The sequence below is a fragment of the Anolis sagrei genome, chromosome 4 (genome assembly GCF_037176765.1).
Source record: "Anolis sagrei isolate rAnoSag1 chromosome 4, rAnoSag1.mat, whole genome shotgun sequence".
NCBI classification, from domain to species: Eukaryota; Metazoa; Chordata; class Lepidosauria; order Squamata; family Dactyloidae; genus Anolis; species Anolis sagrei.
In genome coordinates this window covers 66,566,072-66,583,804 of record NC_090024.1, presented here as the reverse complement: position 1 = coordinate 66,583,804, position 17,733 = coordinate 66,566,072, and the positions used below count along the sequence as shown (strand labels likewise).

At 39.9% G+C, this 17,733-nt stretch overlaps 1 protein-coding gene across 2 annotated transcripts in view; it reads right to left on the bottom strand.

Annotated features, from left to right (window-relative positions):
• Positions 1-17,733, bottom strand: part of LDLRAD4 (low density lipoprotein receptor class A domain containing 4) — a 334,558-nt gene that overhangs the window by 197,127 nt on the left and 119,698 nt on the right. For both annotated transcript variants that reach the window (XM_060775010.2, XM_060775009.2), the window contains one exon: positions 12,395-12,835. In XM_060775010.2, coding sequence (XP_060630993.1) covers positions 12,395-12,434 — 40 coding nt within the window. In that variant the 5' untranslated portion in view covers positions 12,435-12,835. The remainder of the gene's footprint in view (positions 1-12,394; positions 12,836-17,733) is intronic.

Sequence of the window (17,733 nt, the reverse complement as noted above, 5' to 3'; positions counted from 1 at the left end):
ACAGAACTCAAAAACCACTGGACAAATTAACACCAAATTTGGACACAAGACACCTAACAACCCAATGAATGTCCTTCACTCAAAAAAATTGATTTTGTCATTTGGGAGTTGTAGTTGCTGGGATGTATAGTTCACCTATAATCAAAGAGCATACTGAACCCCACCAACGATGGAATTGGGCCAAACCTCCCACACAGAACCTCCATGTGGGCCACAGCAATGCGTGGCAGGGGACAGCTAGTAACTAAATATACAGGGAAACAACATATCTGATGAAAATCTTTTATTAAAATGTATGATGTGTAAGATAATGACAAACATTTCCAGCTTTTTTGTCATTTCTCGTAACATTCACATGACACACTTACATACTAACTAACGCATCGTGACACAGTTTGTAAAGGTCTGCCTTAAACTGTAGTTTGTGAGAACCTTTGTAGATGAATTGTATGGAAAATGAGTTATTGCTGCAAGGTGTTTGTATCCTGGGTCTAACATCCAGAACTACTTACTGGAAGGATTGCTATCCTCATTCTGCAAGACTGCTGCAAAATCATAATGTAGTTCTAACTACAGTATTACTATAGTGTCACCCTGCAGAGACCTCTACAGATATTTGTGGTTTCTATAAAAATATTTGACATGAACGGAATTAGGGCCAGGCTAACACAGTGGTTTAAACTGTCTGCTATAGAAGATCCTGCCAACCAGAAGGTTGGCAGTTCAAGTTCGGGTTGGGATGAGCTCCTGCTGTAAGCCCAGCTTCTGCTCACCTAGCAGTTCTAAAACAACAATGTAAGTAGATAAATAGGTACCACTTTGGAGGGGGAAAACATGCCGGCAAAAATCCGACCAGGAAAGGAGTCCATGGAAGACAGGCTCCTTGGCGTGGAAAATGAAACAACAGCACCTACCCATGGCCAAGTCAAGTACAGCCGGATGCCAGAGATGAAAAGAGGGAAGCCTTGCATCTGTTTATGTATTGTCTGTCTCTGTCAATTGTATAACAACATTGAATGTTTGCCATACATGTACCTGAATTTGCTCTGAGTCCCCTTGAGGAGATAGAGCAAAATTTAAATAAAGTATATTATTATTATTATTATTATTATTGTTTTAAATATTTAAAATATATTTAAAGGGTTTTTAAATACAAATGTTCTTGTCCTATCATTTCATGATCAACTTAAGCTCTGGAATATTGAGATTTCTCAGTGAGCAGAGATCTGTATACACCGGGATTGTGGCGCAGCTGGCTGAGTGTCAGCTGCATTAAGATCACTCTGACCGAAAGGTCATGAGTTCGAAGCCAGCCCGGGCTGGAGTGGATGTCCAGCCATTGTGTAGCCCGTTGTCGACCTTTGCAACCCGAAAGACAGTTGCATCTGTCAAGTAAGAAAATAAGGTACCACCTTGTGTGGGAGGCTAAATTTAACTAATTTATGAGGCCATAAAGAAAAAAGACTCCGGGGAATGTGGAATGCGGAAGAACTTCATCGGTGTCGTTGATGGACGATGAAAAGCAGCAGCTCCCCTGGCGGCCAGAAAAAAGTTAAATAGCTTCGGTGTATTTGTCTGTTAAATGTTGTTTGTCAAACTGGCATTGAATGTTTGCCATATATGTGTTTACTGTAATCCGCCCTGAGTCCCCTGCGGGGTGAGAAGGGCGGAATATAAGAACTGTAAATAAATAAATAAATAAATAAATAAATAAATAAATAAATGCAGAAAACAACAATAGATGAAGCTATACAAATGACCAGCTTGTTGTCCTGTGTTAGCTGTATGAATGAAAAAAGAAACTGACATCCTAATTCTATCTGTAATACTAAGTATAAAAATGAAAAGTCTCTTCAGAAACAATGCAATTTTCTTTAACTGTTCCAGAATTATCCTGTAACTATAGTAAGATAACTACTAACTAATATACAATATAAAATGTGATAGACTGTTTTCAGGCACTAAGCATTAACATTCTTGAATATTATGTAGAGACATCATTTACAATCAGCCCTACATGCTATGAAGGTGCAAGAAAGCACAAATTTATTTTAATTATTCTTTTTTCTTTATTACTAACCCAGCCAAAAAAGGTTAATAGTATGACATATAAGTCATAGTGCATTAGGAATTATCTGTGCAAATGATCTGCCTTCTTCCACCAGTGCATCACTAATCAGGAGATTCCTTAAACAATCTGATACAGAGCAAGAATCAATTTGGCAGCTATAAATACATTCTAATTGGATCTGGTGGCATGAAAATAGAGACATTGTGAGGGACTGGTATATATTGTCTAGGATTGTCAAGTTTCTCACTGTCAATGTCTCTCAATATGATGGAGGAGAAATCCCACAAATGTTTCTGATGGGAAGGTGTATGCTAGATATAGCTGAAACTTGGTCAATTTAATTCTAAGCAGGACTTGAAAGACTACATCTCAATGTGAAAATATCCCAAAAAAGTTGCTGCCTCAACAAGAATGTATCTCAACACATTAAGACTCAATCTGCTCAAGTACTCTCACCTTCAGTGCAAAAACATTACAAGGAAAACAGCCCGGAAACCACACAACATTCCACAAGGAAAAGTTTGGGGAGGTTGAGATGTCTATAGTTTCCACCAAAATATGTGTACAAAACAACTGTATTTTGCAGATACATGCAGCAAGAACAGAAGAAGTGGCTTACTGATAAAAAAAACAAGTAAACATTTCATGCAGCCCTTATAAATGTTACTCAAAACACAACAATTTTGCATAGTTATTGTAATTTTCTGTAGTAAACTAACTTTCGATTTTTTAAAAAATGCTGAAAAAGGCAGGAAAAGCTTTGCCATCTTGTGGGCAAGGAGAAATTGGTATGTTTTCATTCTGGTGCTTGATGATTAAGCAAATTATGATTTACCTCCCTCTTCTTAGGTGACTGAACAAATTTTACACAATTCTCTTAAGCTTGACTGATGCATGATAGTTATAGGCCCACTAAACTTGACATTAAAAGCAAGTGGGAGGAGAACGGAAACAGCACTTTGGCAAGTTTTGGGTAGAATTCTGAAAATTAAATTTAGACAAGCCCTCATAAGCAAAATAGTCCATGTTACCTTGATGCACAAAATTAATTCCCTTTTTAACCCAACAGGTTTATGAGCCACATTTTCTGAGAATCAGTTACCAGTTTTGGAAAGAAGAAAAGGTAGAAAAACAGCTTTCCTAAATTACAAAATGTTTAGTACAAGCTTAGACCCATGTTCTCCACATTTTGCTGGATCTTTTCTTCAGCACCATATGAAACACATAAAGCTTCTTTCACCACTCTGTTATTCTGGCAAGCAAAATGTATTTCTCCAACAAGCAAAAAAATTACACTCCTTCACAGGTAGAATTGATCCCATACAATGAGCCACAGTGCCTTTTCACTGAAGCAACGATTTCCTCACTTTACTAGCAGGACCGTGTCTGTCCAACATCTTGCGTGGAATATTTGGGATAGAATACATAAAGCATTTGTTTCAAGATAAACAAATCAAGTATAATAAGACTCAGGAGGAGGCTGGGGCAAGGGGGGCAGATAGAGTGCGTCATCTACAATTTCCATTTTTTCCATGTAAATCAAGAACTGATTGAATATACAGCCGGCTGCATATTCATCTTCCGCCAGTATAAATTACTGGTTTGTATAGTCTAAGCTTCCAGGATAAACATACAATTTCTGAATCAGTCATATCCCGAACAAATATTCCATGCTTTTCTTAGCAACTATCTTGCCCTGTTTACCAAGTTCCATCTCCCATCACCACAACCCACAGAAAGTCATCCACATTCAACTGACACGGCATTAAGCTGTTTCACCAACATTGCTCTCATAAGCACCAATTGTACACAGATGTTTATTGCGGAGACAAATTCTTTGCGAGTGTGCTCATCTCTTTTTTTTCCCCAACGTTAAATTCCTGACTCTACAAAGCTTCCTCTATGAGTGCCTCTTAAATCAAATGGGAGTAACTTGACTGAGAACACAAATGTCAAAGCAGTCAGAAATCTGGCCATTTTCCTAAAAAGAAGAAAAAAGCATAATAATCCAAAATTAGACAATGCGGTATTAGGAAATAGTCGGAACAGGAACAGAATGAAAGGCTCAGTGGACAGCTCACACTTCCCTGGAGTTTCTCTGTTCTTTCCTGTACACCATCTGTCCATATAAATCCACAAACCGCCTTTTCAAAAAACCATCTTTGTTTTCTTCAAGCAAACTAATACCTATTGCAAGAATAAGAGAATGATTTCAGACTTATCTCCTTTTCTGTTGAGTTAGGTGATATATTTACAATCACTTTCAGTCAGTTTTCTCAAATGGATGTTTTACTGAGTTCTCTGTGTAGGTGTGGTATGAAGCTTAAGCCTGCATTTAGTCTCCTTGGCCCCACAATGTCATTCCCACACACAATGCGCATAGGCAAATTCTAAGTGCATTCAACTTCCAACTTGGTATGCTATGGTAGCCTACTGTCCAAGCAGCAAAACATGCCACTCCATACTTTTTTTGTTTTGTTTTTGTGTCAGAAGTGACTTGAGAAACTGCAAGTAGCTTCTGCTGTGAGAGAATTGGCCGTCTGCAAGGATGTTGCCAAGGGGATGTCCAAATGTTGGATGTCTTACCATCCTGTTGGAGGCTTCTCTCATCTCCCCTCATGGGAAGTTAGAGATCGACAGATGGGAGTCCAGATTCGAACCGCCAACCTGTCGGTCGACCAGTTGAACTGGCACATGGGTTTAATCCACTGCACCAACGGGGGCTTCATACTAATGGGCTGAGACATAAGCCCTGTTGAAACAACAAGGTGCATCAACTTGCAAGAGAGATGTTGGGAACAAATTGGCAAAGTTTGGGACTTCTACCCATGCATGAACCTGTTAAAAGCATTTGGATATAAAGATGTAAAATCCTACCAAAAGATGGATTAGAAGAAAAACATGGCCGTATCCATCAGGCTATGCAAAATTCAATTTTGAAAAACACTCCCTATATATATATATACATATACATACATACATACACACACACACACACACACGCATACACAGATACACATATAATGACAGATCTTCAGAACAGCTTGCCCTCCTTTTTCAAACTGAATTGTGTTAATAACTGCCTATAGAAACATTTCTTCTGATAAGTATTTTTAAAGAAATGGCTGAAAGTTGGCACTTAAAAACAGCTCAAGAAGAGAACACACATTTAGAAAGCCCAACTTCAGTCTTTAGTATCTCAGACAACACATGGTAGGATAGCTAACAGATGATCAATAGAAATGGATCCTCTGAGCCTTCGTGGTCACAAGACATTTACATATCAAGGTTGGGTAGATAACGCATATACTTGAGTAAAAGCCAACCCGAATATAAACCGAGGCATCTAATTTTACCACAAAAACTGGGAAAACGTATTGGCTCGAGTATAAGCCGAGAGTGGGAAATGCAGCAGCTACTGGGAAATTTCGGAATAAAAATAGATACCAATAACATTACATTAATTGACACATAAGTGGGTTAAATGTTTTTGAATATTTATATAAAGCTGTAATTTAAGATAAGTCCGTCCAACTCTGATTAAATCATTATTCTAACCTCCTTCAATGTAAATGTGCTTACGTATCCTTCCAATAATCACCATAGTTTATTTTAACAATACGTTTTGGGGAAAATTCTGTGTGTACTCGTATATGAATAAGAAAAAATGGGGAAAACTGCCGCCAAGAGAAGAGGAGAGGAAGGTGTCCACTGAGCGAGAGAGGAGGAGAGAAAGGAGAAATGGGTTGCCATGAGAAGAGGTGAGGATCTTGGCAGGAAGGCGTGGGGCTGAAAGAAGCCTTCCCTGCAGGACCCTCACCCAAGTATAAGCTGAGAGGGGCTTTTTCAGCCTGAAACAAGGGCTGAAAAACTAGCTTTATACTAGCATTTATATAGTAAATCATTGATAAATATTTCCTATCTTCTTCCCATTTATTATATGTTTATGACAGAAAAAAGGACTGCTCCAAACTTCCTAATCTCTATAAAACTCCCTTCTTTTAAATTAACTGCACCAGGGATACAAATCGGTGCAGGTTTCAGAACCAATAGCTATCCAAGAGAATAACTTCTATAGGCTAAACCTGGGAGTCATAACAAAGTTTAGGATTAACCATCAACCTGATTATCCTAACCAGAGATCCTTATTTAGCAGATAAAAATGATGGCAATGTGGTAGGCAAAAGGCAGTTTTCACATTTTTCTTTTTTTGTTCAGTGGCTGGCAGAAGCCCTGTCAGTTGAATTGTCATCTCTGCAGCTCACATCAGGAGGAGAAAGCCTACAGGCTTGTCAGAGATACTAAGAGCAGACAGTCATAAATGACTGTACTGTTTGCTCACAACCAGTTGGAGTTTTACCTGTTACTGCCTTTTCCATTGCAGAGGCAGGATGCTGCGTGCTAAGGTGAGCCTGTCAGCACTTCTACACTAATTTCACAGAATTCACATGTTCAAAGCTCCAATCCCTGAAAGAATACAAGGTCACCACTGGTGGCCCAGTTTCTGTTACATCAAAACAATAAGGAACACTCACGCATGCCAGTATCCTGAACACACCCCAAACTTGTCTGGCTTCAGAAAACAGAGTCAGGCTTAGTCTATACTTGGGTGGCTGGCTGCTGGGCAACAGTCCTGCTTGAATACTAAAGTGTTGCTGACAATTAGTTGATAATACTGGGCTAGAAGGAGTTATGTTCCAACTCAGAATAAGCAAATTTCCCATTATTTCTAAGGCTCTAAGATCCCTTCAATAGTCAGTCCTCCGTATCTACAGATTCTGCATCCACAGACTCAACAATCTTCAGCTTGACAATGGTTTTTTTAAAAAAAAAAGCACAAAAGGCAAGCATTGATTTTGTAACTTTATTTACAAAATATCATTTCATGTAATGGGGCTTTAGCATTCACAGATTCTGGTATCCATAGGGGGTCCTGAAACTAAATCCCAGCAGATACCAAGAGCCCATTGTATCTCAGCTTGACACACTGCCTTTTGTTTTCAACACTGCAATTGATGGAAGGACAGAAATGCTGAAGTATCTTCTGCCTACAGTGGCTGAACATTGGATGGTCAGCACTGTTTTCTCCCTCACCTAAATTATCCCATATTAGTGGGGACACAGTCCCTTAGGAAACTGGATACTACTGTAATATATTGGTTTTATGGTTGTTTTTGTCTATAATAATTATTGTTTTCTGTTGATTGTTGTTATTGTTAGAATTGCTGTTTTGTTAACTGATTTTATTGTCTTTTGCTGTTATGTGATGCGGGCATTGAATTGTGCCTTGCTTTTGTAAGCCGCATTGAGTCCCGTCCCCCCCCCCCCCCGGGGTGAGAAGGGTGGGGTCGAAGCAACCGAAATAAATAAATAAATAAATTCTGTGCATTTACACCTTTTGGAACGGACTTTGGAATGGGCCTGCTCGCTGCTGAAAATTGTAGAAATGATGGCTTTAAATCTTGGACTGCCTCTGATTACTCTTAGCAAGTAAGGCTGTGGATTATGAAAGGTTCGTACAAGGGGATCCAGTCAACCAAATAGCCTAGACCTGAACAGTTTAGGGCTTTAAAGGTCATAACCAGCACTTTGAATTATGTCCGGTAACAGAGTGGCAGCCAGTGGAGCTGTTGCAACAGGGGGGTTGTCTGCTCCCTGTAGCCAGCCCCAGTGAGCAACATGGCTGCAGCTCTTTGGACCAGCTGAAGTTTCTGAGCACTCCTTAAAGGCATCCTCACATAGAACGTGTAACAGTAATCCAGAAGGGATGTAACTAAGGCATGTACCACCATGGCCAGATCTGACTTCTTAAGGAACAGGAACAGTTGGTGCACAAGTTTTAATTGTGCAAAGGCCCTCCTGGCCACCGCAGATACCTGGGTGTCCAGGTTCAGTGCTGAGTCCAGGAGGACCCCCAAACCATGGAGCTGTGTCTTCGAAAAGAGTGTAACCCCATCCAGCATAGGTTGGATCCCTATTCTCTGGTCTGCCTTCCAACTGACCAGGAGTTGGTACCGTCTTGTCTGAATTAAGTTTCAATTTGTTTGCCCTCATCCAGTCCATTACTGATGGCAGGCAGTGGTTTAGGGTCAGGATAGCTTTCTTCGCATTAGGTGAAAAGGAGAGTTGGGTGTCATCCACATATAAGTGGCACTGTACTCCAAAACTCCAGATGACCTCTCCCTGTAGTTTCATATATATAGAGATGGGGGACAGAAGCTCATGCTAAAATAAAACTAGTAAATGTTAAAGGTGCTATCACCTCCACACAAACATACACACACACAAACTCCTTTTTATGTTCTACAAAGGTTCACTTAACTGTATTTTGGGATTTAAAACACTCCATCAGCCTGAAGAGAGTAGGGGAGATGATGAGCAGGGTTGTCTGTTGAAAGACCAGATTCCTTTGGTCCTGCCCACAAAAGTCACCTAGAAGCAGCCATTCTCATAAAGCCCTCTGATCTCTTTGCAGCCAAGCTGGTCATTATAAAGTCTGCAACTTTAAGAAGTGCCACTCATGCATTCTTCCCACCCTTCTCTCCCCAGCATTTTGCCTTGTGTGTCATATGTTTTAGATTGTAAGCCTGAGGGCAGCAAGCTACTGAAGTATGCAAGCTCCTCCAGGAACCTCTGTGGCTAAAGAGGAGGTCAAAAATGCCTTGCATAAATACATGAGTCAGACAGTTTTAAAAAATGTTTTTGAGGCAAACCACATACTCCACCACACTATAAAAACCACTATGGCAAAAATCAAGAAACTTTTAATACAAAATATTGCAGTAAGGAAAAGTCGTGACTGTTTGAATTTAGTAAACAGGCTGCAACATGGCAGTATCACATCAAGTGTATCACAGAAGAATCAATTGATTGTTACTTTGATTCTTGGGAGTCGGAAAAAATATGCTCTGGATCTACGTAAAATCTTACATTTTGCTTTGCACGAACTCTCATATATACACATATTTTAATAGACACTGGATTACAATGTTAGATCAAAACAAAGACCCCCATCTACACAGCCATTATAATGCAGATTGAACTGCATTATATGATCTGTGTAGACTCATATAATGCAGTTTAACCCAACTAGATCATATGATCATATAATCCAGTTTCACTCTGTATTATAATGGCAGTGTAGATGGGGCCAAAGTTAGCTGAACAAAGGAAAAATCCTAGACCTTTCAGTGGGGACTCAGGCCCCTTCTACACTGCCATAAAATCCAGATTATCTGCTTTGAACTGGATTATATGGCAATAGACACATTTAATCCAATTCAAAGCAGATAATGTGGATTAAGAAGGGTGGCATATAAATGTCGTAAATAAATAAATAAACCGGATTATATGGCAGTGTAAAAGGGGCCTCAGAAGGTACCTTCAAGAGCTGTTCTTTCAAGTGTCAACTAATACTTTCACTGTGAAAACAAAGTATTGTTCTATCTCATTGCTTGGAGAATGAGATAGAACGGAGTGGGGGTGAATGATGTTAGAAGAAAGGGGCTTCAAGGACCATTATACCATCCATCTTTGGAACCATTCCGGCCTTGGGATAAATCCTACTTTCCCTCAGAGCCTTATAACACAAGTGCAGTGTTACTGTATGACTATGTTAGAACACATTCCAAAGAGTACCATTCTTTCATCACACCTGTTAAAGTAAACACTAAAAACAATTTGCATTGATTTAACTACTCTAAGGGATTAACAACTATTTAGTTGTTGCTGACCAATAGCACTTAATCACGTCATGGGATGCAGCTGTTTACCAACCATTACCGCCGCACCCCTGCTAAGCCATCAGACACACACCCCTCCAATGGGGGGGGGGGGAGAGAATTAAGCAAGCCGAGTCTAGTGCCCATGCAGCAACAACAACTAAGCAATGTAACAAGGAGTTTGAAACCCCATCAAAACCCAATGATCTGACATTACAATGCTGTATTCCAGGGATCCTCAAACTAAGGCCAGATGCGGCCCTTCAAGGTAATTTACCCGGCCCACGCTCAGGGTCAACCTAAGTCTGAAATGACTTGAAAGCACATAACAGCAATCCTATCTCATCAGCCAAAAGCAGGCCCACATTTCCTATTGAAATACTAATAAGTTTATATTGGTTAACATTGTTCCTCATTTTAATTATTGTATTTTAAGTGTTTTTACACTACAAATAAGATAACATAAATATCACAGATTAACTCCTGGTTGTTAACACACAAGCAGATGCAAACTGTAGCACAATCTGGAGAATATTTGGAGATGATCACAGGTTCCCCCCGCCCCCCTTCTCAGACAACGATCTTCAAGGCTCTTGTATAGTGTCACAAAGACCTACTGCCATAGGAATAATCTCACCAAAATTGACATATGATGGTGCTTGGTGTTTTACCATTTGCAACCACTAAATTTATGCTTTGGGCAAGATTTGTAGGAAGAACTCCCAAAGGGAGACACAGACAGACACAGAAATTGGCTGAACGGACAGTGAAGCCGAAGAGATTTGCAGGATTTTTTGGAGGCAACGCTGATGGAATCACTCCAGGAGTTGAGTGTGACATCTGTAAATTTCACAGGCATATAACAGGGTTGGGAGGACAATAGTTTTATAAACAAGCACCTTGGTGTCCCTATGAATGTCCCGATCCTCAAACACTCTCTGCTTCATTCAGAAAAATGCTGCACTCGCAGAGCTCAGGCGGTGTTGAAATCTATGCTACAGTAGGCTTCAAATCAGATGAGAATAAAAAGCCCAGTTCATGTACCACTCCAAATTTTGCTGTGCACAGCTCACTATCAAATAAGCAGTGCTTTAATAAAGGCAATGAATAGGTCTTTCACAGGATTGAGATTAATATAATCACCTACTAATATCTGCAGTTGCTTATGAAGACACACACAGAAACAAGTATTTGAAAAAAAGGGGGTAAACTGGGACAAGTAACATAATGTTTTGTAAAGAATCCATAGCAGAGTAAAACAAACTAGGACACAGAGGACCAGAGATTTTAAAACAGCATACATCCAGCCCAGTCTACCTGTCCGAACATATCGCCCTCTATGAATCATCAAGGAGGTTAAGATCATCCGGGGAGGCCTTGCTCTTGGTCCCACCACCTTCGCAAGTGTGACTGGTGGGGACGAGGGGCAGGGCCTTCTCAGTGGTAGTCCTTCGGCTGTGGAATTCCCTCCCAATGAGATCAGATTAGCCCCCTTCCTTCTATCCTTTCAGAAAAAACTCCAAATGTGATTTTGGGATCAAGCCTTCGAGCAGTAGATGCAGCAACTAGACTGAGAGTGATTTTATGTGATTAGAAATGAACTGACTTTGGACTATGATTCTGAACCGGCAGAACTTGTTTACACAATTGCTTTAATATTTGATTTTAACTGTTGTTTTAACTGTAACTGTTTTAGAATTTGTGTATTGGCATCAAATAGCTGCCTGTTGTGAAGCGGCCCTTGAGTCCCCCTCCAGGGGTGAGAAGGATGGGGTATAAATGCATGAAATAAATAAATAAATATACGTAAAGGTGTGACATACTTCAGGGACATTTTTTACAAGCTGAAAATCTTACAAAAGAAGATCAAATGCCTAACACCTACTTGTGTTTCTGTGATCCTATATAAGGTGTCAAGATCTGTTGAGGTTAATAACAGAAAACCAAATTAATTTTAAAACTGGTTTCTATGTGTTTTCAGCTTTTTAAAGAGAAATCTATCTAGGGTTTCTTTCACAATATTGCAACACGATCTACTAGAATTTCACCAAGGTGATCTGTAAAGAAAAGAATGTAACCCTGAATGATATTGGTTCCATTTATTGTACGTCTCCCAAAGTGCTGAATCAAACAAACAGAGAAGAAAACCACATCCATCATCTCACAGTGATTTAAAAAATGAAGAATCTAAAATAATTCCAAGTTCACCCACACATCAAGTTTTGCCAGACCCTGCAAGTCTAACACCAACCTTTTCCAAATGGCCTCTTTTAGTGTTCAGAGGATCGTCACGTGCTTTTGACCATAATTTCTCAGGTTACTGTAGACAACCAAAGAAAACAAAGGCCGCACACCTGTGAGTACAACGCTTGGGTGCCTCACCTATAAGACAACAGCATTTACAGTGGTTTTAATAAGCTACTAGAGTATAAAGGTATAGATTACATCTTTCCAGACCCAAGATTCCAAGCAAACCATATACATCTGCCAGTGTTTGGGGTTTGGAAGGCAAACTGCTCATGTGTTATCTATGAAATCCAGATGGAAATTCCTGCCTTCGTGCACAGATCTAAGTGAAAAAATGGTCTAGCAAAATCCTTACCTGTGAAAGTATTTGTGGCCTGGAAACCAGCTTCCTGCATACTGCTCTCCCGGTAAAGCTTGTGATTCCAGTCTTAACCTGTCCTTTGCAGAGGCAACGTCTAGAACTGAAGCTGTCAAGTTACTTCCATCTTTGCTGTTCAATATCAATTTCTTCTCTCCAGTAGGACATTTGGCATAGCTACTTCTGCCAAGGTGTGGAAAGGATATGTGTGAGTTTGAAAATGCAAGTGCAACTCAGGTGCCTCAGCTGTCCAGCCAGAGAATTTGGGCCATGATGTGCATGTAACCAACAGCAGTCATTCCAGACTTGCCTTGTTAAATTTTAGTTCTAATCCTTTGCTTGGAAAACATGATTGGATTTTGTTGTTCGTTTGCTTGCTCACTTTCCAGATTTGGTCTTCACGTTTCTTCCTTGGGCTTTCCCTTCCCTTTAGGCAACCTGAGAAAGGAAAAAGGAAAAAAAATGTGTTCTGGTAACTTATAGCAAGATTCACAACATTCAAGGAACAAAACCACCCATGTGTGCACGCCCGCACAACCCCATTTAGTAGGGATTGATAGCACACATTAAAGGAGATCTTTACAAGGAAAATATGGCAATTTTCCTGAGATGCAAAGTGTGACCGCACAATCCTTTGAAATGCAAAGAGAGACAGCACTGAAGATGTCAATATGCATTTCTGAACATGATATGATTTACATTTCAAAAGGCGCATTTAGTAAGGATGGGGGAAGCAGTACAATAACAAAATTGCAGTTAAAAGGGAAAAAATAAAAACACCCAGGCCCTCAAGTCTAATTTATAATTATCATTTTATCAGGTCTCGTCAGTACCATTTTATAAAACTATATTATGAAACACAAAGCTAAACATGACACAATGTACTTCAACCATTTATGTTTCAGAAATAAAATCCCGAAGAAATTTCATATAGCAGACCAAAGAATTCTCAATTTTCTTACAATCCACGTCATTAGAATCAATTTTCAGTAAGAGTATCATCTGTCACTATTATTTCAGATATTATTAAAACCAAGCCAAATATGAATACAACAACAATAACAACAGAGAATTGGTCGTCTGCAAAGACGTTGCCCAGGGGATGCCCGGATGTTTTGATATTTTACCATCTTTGTGGGAGGGTTCTTTCATGTCCCCGCATGAGGAGCTGGAGTTGACAGAAGGAGCTCAACCCGCCCTCCCTGGATTAGAACCACTGACATATTGGTCAGCAGTCCTGCCGGCATAATAATTCAATAAAATTTGGATATTTCAATGAAATAGCAAACAATTGTAAGTATAGAAAACACAACCACTCCAAGTTATCAGGTTTATAATAGCTTTCCCCAGCATGTCTTGGAGGTACCACAGTTCCTTGAGATCCCAGTAATAACTGCAAATGTTAGCCACAGTTTAGAAAGAAAAATAAAATTGCATCTTCTCTCCTGCTTTTTCTTTGGTCAAAATGCCCATGAACATTCTTAGATGCAGGGTAGTCTAAAGGGGGATGAGGACATTGCATTGGGCTCAGCTTCAGGCCATGACAGTACAAAAAAGGGAAAGGTCCGCAAATGCCATGGCCATTCATCATCTGAAAATCTGATGACAAATTCTTTGGGAAATATCAGCTGTGTCAAGTCAAATAGTCTTCCAGGGAAGAGAGATTGATACTTTCAGTATTGTCATTCCATGCTTTCAATATGGCAAGTAAAAAAAAATAACTATATATTCCCTAGGGCAAAAGTTTATTGTTCCAGGGGACTGAGAATGGCCACCAAAGTGTACATCTTGTTTACAAAACTAACCAGAAGTCTCATAATAATGAAGCTTCTACCAATTCTGTCCATCTTTAGGATGTTAAGGGCCTTCCTAAAACACCTAAAGGCCCCTCAACATCTACATTAACAAATGAGGGACAATATCGAAATATAAAAAAAAAATTATAATTGCAAGAAACTATGTATGGAAAAACCCGACCCACCAGGATTACAGCATGATGTTGGGATACATATTAACCTTTTATTTCAAAACAGGTACTTCATAAATACTATTAACATTGCTTGGGCCTCCTGGTGGCGCAGTAGGTTAAACTGCTGAGCTGCTGACCGAAAGGTTGGCGGTTCGAATCTGAAGAGCAGGATGAGCTCCCACTGTTAGCACCAGCTTCTGCTAACCTAGCAGTTTGAAAATATGCAAATGTGAGTAGATCAATAGGTAGCACTTCTGCTGGAAGGTAACAGCGCTCCATGCAGTAATGCTGGCCACATGACCTTGGAGGTGTCTATGGACAATGCACACTCTTTGACTTAGAAATGGGGATGAGCACCACCCCCCAGAGTTGGACATGACTAGACTTAATGCCAGGGGAAATCTTTACCTTTACCTTTATTAACATTGCTCATACAATAACTATAAGTCGTTGTCATAATGGCAAATGGTAGAACATAAGTACAAAAAACATTAAGAAATGAGGACAATTAATAGGCTTTATTTCTGATTATTCATTAGGGCTGAACAATGGTGCCACATACATACACACACCCCGTTTATGGAGACTATATAAACATAATAAAATGTTCTAAAGGAAATGAAAATTGTGGCCTAAATCCAATCACTACTCTCAGATTAGGCAATTACAGCATTGCGATTTCATTTTAACTCTTAGGTTCCTACTGGGATTGGTAGTTTGGAGAGATCCTAAAGTTCAAAGAACCACTTTCAAAACTGCAAAGGCCAGGATTTCACAGGATGCTACCAAGGGAATTAAAATGAAATGATAGCACTTCAACTGTGTGGTATGAAATGGTCCCAGGAGTAATATGCATACGGTCCTCCAGATGCTGTTGACTTCAACAGTCATTGCCAATATAACTAATGGTGATGAGTGCTGGAAATTGCCAATGAAAAGCATATGAAAGCCTGCAAACCTCCTGCTACAATTTTAGACCATGAGTTCTTAAATGAATGCCACCAGTCTTCTAAATCAAGAATAAAAAGTGCCAGGGCCTGCCCAAATTCAACAGTGCTTGTGAAACACTGAGCAATCCAAAAGCAATTACCAATAGCTTGAAAAGACAGCCTTTGTTCTAACAAAAGAAACCCACTTACCTACACTGAACTGTAAGCAGAACCTAGTTTTCTAGACATAAGCTACTCTGATGGAGTCTTCTCATTGGTTGAGTGGAGAGAAAGAGAAAAGGCAGACATGCTTCCTCCATCAAGTTGCTTTACCGAGTCAGGTTTTCCTCTTGAAAATGAAAACACCATATGACAGACTTCCAATGCAGAAACATTTTGAAAGCAAGAAGAAAGAAATATTTCACACTCTTCTGGCTCAACAAGATCCAAGTAAAAATATTTACAACATGTAAAGCATGGAAAATGTAAACCAAACATTTATACTAGACCTGTAGTAGATGGAAGAAAGATGAAGAGAGGAAACGAGGATTTCCTGCACCTCTGGATGTTTAAGAACCTACCTGCAAGCCAAAACATCCAAAGGAAGAAAAGCAGGCTTAAAAAGGACTCTGCCAGTACCATCAGTCATTATGTGCAACAGCTACGCTTCCAAATATATCTCCTTTATACTGAACAGAGAAGAGGACAGGTAGTTGCTCTGACTTCAATTCTAATTCAGGATGCCATGATAAAAACTGGAGCTCTTCGGGCAAGATTTGCTGAAAGGCAAAATTCTGCCTCTCAAGAATAATCTTGTTTAACAAGCCAGTTCTTGGGGGAAAGTAAAATACATACAACATGTTTAATTGCATTAGGCCACAAACATAGGTCAGTGGTAGGGCACATGAAAAGGACTTTTAAGTAGGGCTGAAAATAGTCCTGCCTGAAAGACTAGACCAGAGGTCCTCAAACTTTTTAAGTGGGGGGCCGGTTCACGGTTCCTCAGACTTTTGGGGGGGGGGGCAACTATAGTTTGATGAAAAAATGAGCTGATTCCTATACACACTGCACATATCTTATCTGTAATGCAATAAAAAAACCAATGAAAGGCAAAACAATATTTTAAATGAAGAACAATTTTCACCAACATAAACTTACCCATCTTTCAATGGGAACTGTGGGCCTACTTTTGGATGATGAAATAGTCAAGTTAATTAGGATTGTTGTTATGTGCCTTCAAGTAATTTCAGACTTAGAGCAAACCTGTCTAAAGTGTAGGGCAGGGGTCAGGTAAATGCCCTTGGAGGGCCGCATCCCGCCCACAGGCCTTAGTTTGAGCACCCCTGGACTAGGCAGATGGATGTCAGTTATGTACTGTAAACCACTGCTTCTTAAATGGTGGATCCCAACTCCAAATGGGGTCCTCTTTGCTCAATGTTGGGGTCTCAAAAATTGGCAACAATAAAACTTTTCTGAATGTCTCATAGTGACTGTTTTAGACATTACATGAATCTGTTGTGCAGTGTTTACAGTGGATTCTGCAGAAGATGCTTCAGTTGTACTTCATAAAAAGGAAAATTAACTTGTTTAGCAAGCTTTGGAAATGTTGATTTGTTATCAGTAAATGCTTGATTTTTATACCTATTTTATATACCAGGGTCACAGGTCAGTAGCCAGGGTTTCGGTTTTTTTGGGGGGGGGGGCTGAATTTTTTTCAGAGGGGGTTGGGGGGCTGAGTTTCGGGGGGGGGGGCTGAGTCTGAGTGAAAGAGGGTCTAGCCTAGCAAACCTTTTGTATCATTACCCCAATACCTCCATGCATATGGGATATATTGAGTATGGTGATCAGATCATGATCTGAATAAACATAACAGTTTAAATAATGCACCAGTAAGGCCTTTTCGCGAACCACCATGAGAATTTGGGGGGGGGGGGCTGAAGCCCCTCAAGCCCCCCCCCCCCCGGCTAAATGCCTGCAGGGTCACCTAAAAATTTCTCACGCCAAAAGGGTCCCAAGTAGAAAAGCTTAAGTAGCCTCGCGTTAAAGAATATTAAGCTAGATGAACTCTGCTTGTGCAAAAGGTAGTCTCCTACAGAACAGTTTAATGAGCAGACTCTGGCTCCACACGTACTGAGAAATATTCACAGAAATTCATCACTTCCTGGAAAGTTGGATGCACAAAGGGTGCAAAAGTGCATCTATTGTGACCAATAGTTGTCCAAGTGCCAAACTAATCTAGGGGAAAGGCTCCAGACTCTTGTATATGCTACTAGGCAAAGAGAGAGTTTATTTCCTCCTGCAAATCAAACTATGCTGCGAGAACTAATTTGATTTATTTGCACTGTCCCAGTAGTCAACGTCTTCCGTCTGGGTGCTAAATAAAGAAGTGCAAACAGAATATTATCCAGACAAGCAAACAGAGTCTAAAGAACTGCAGA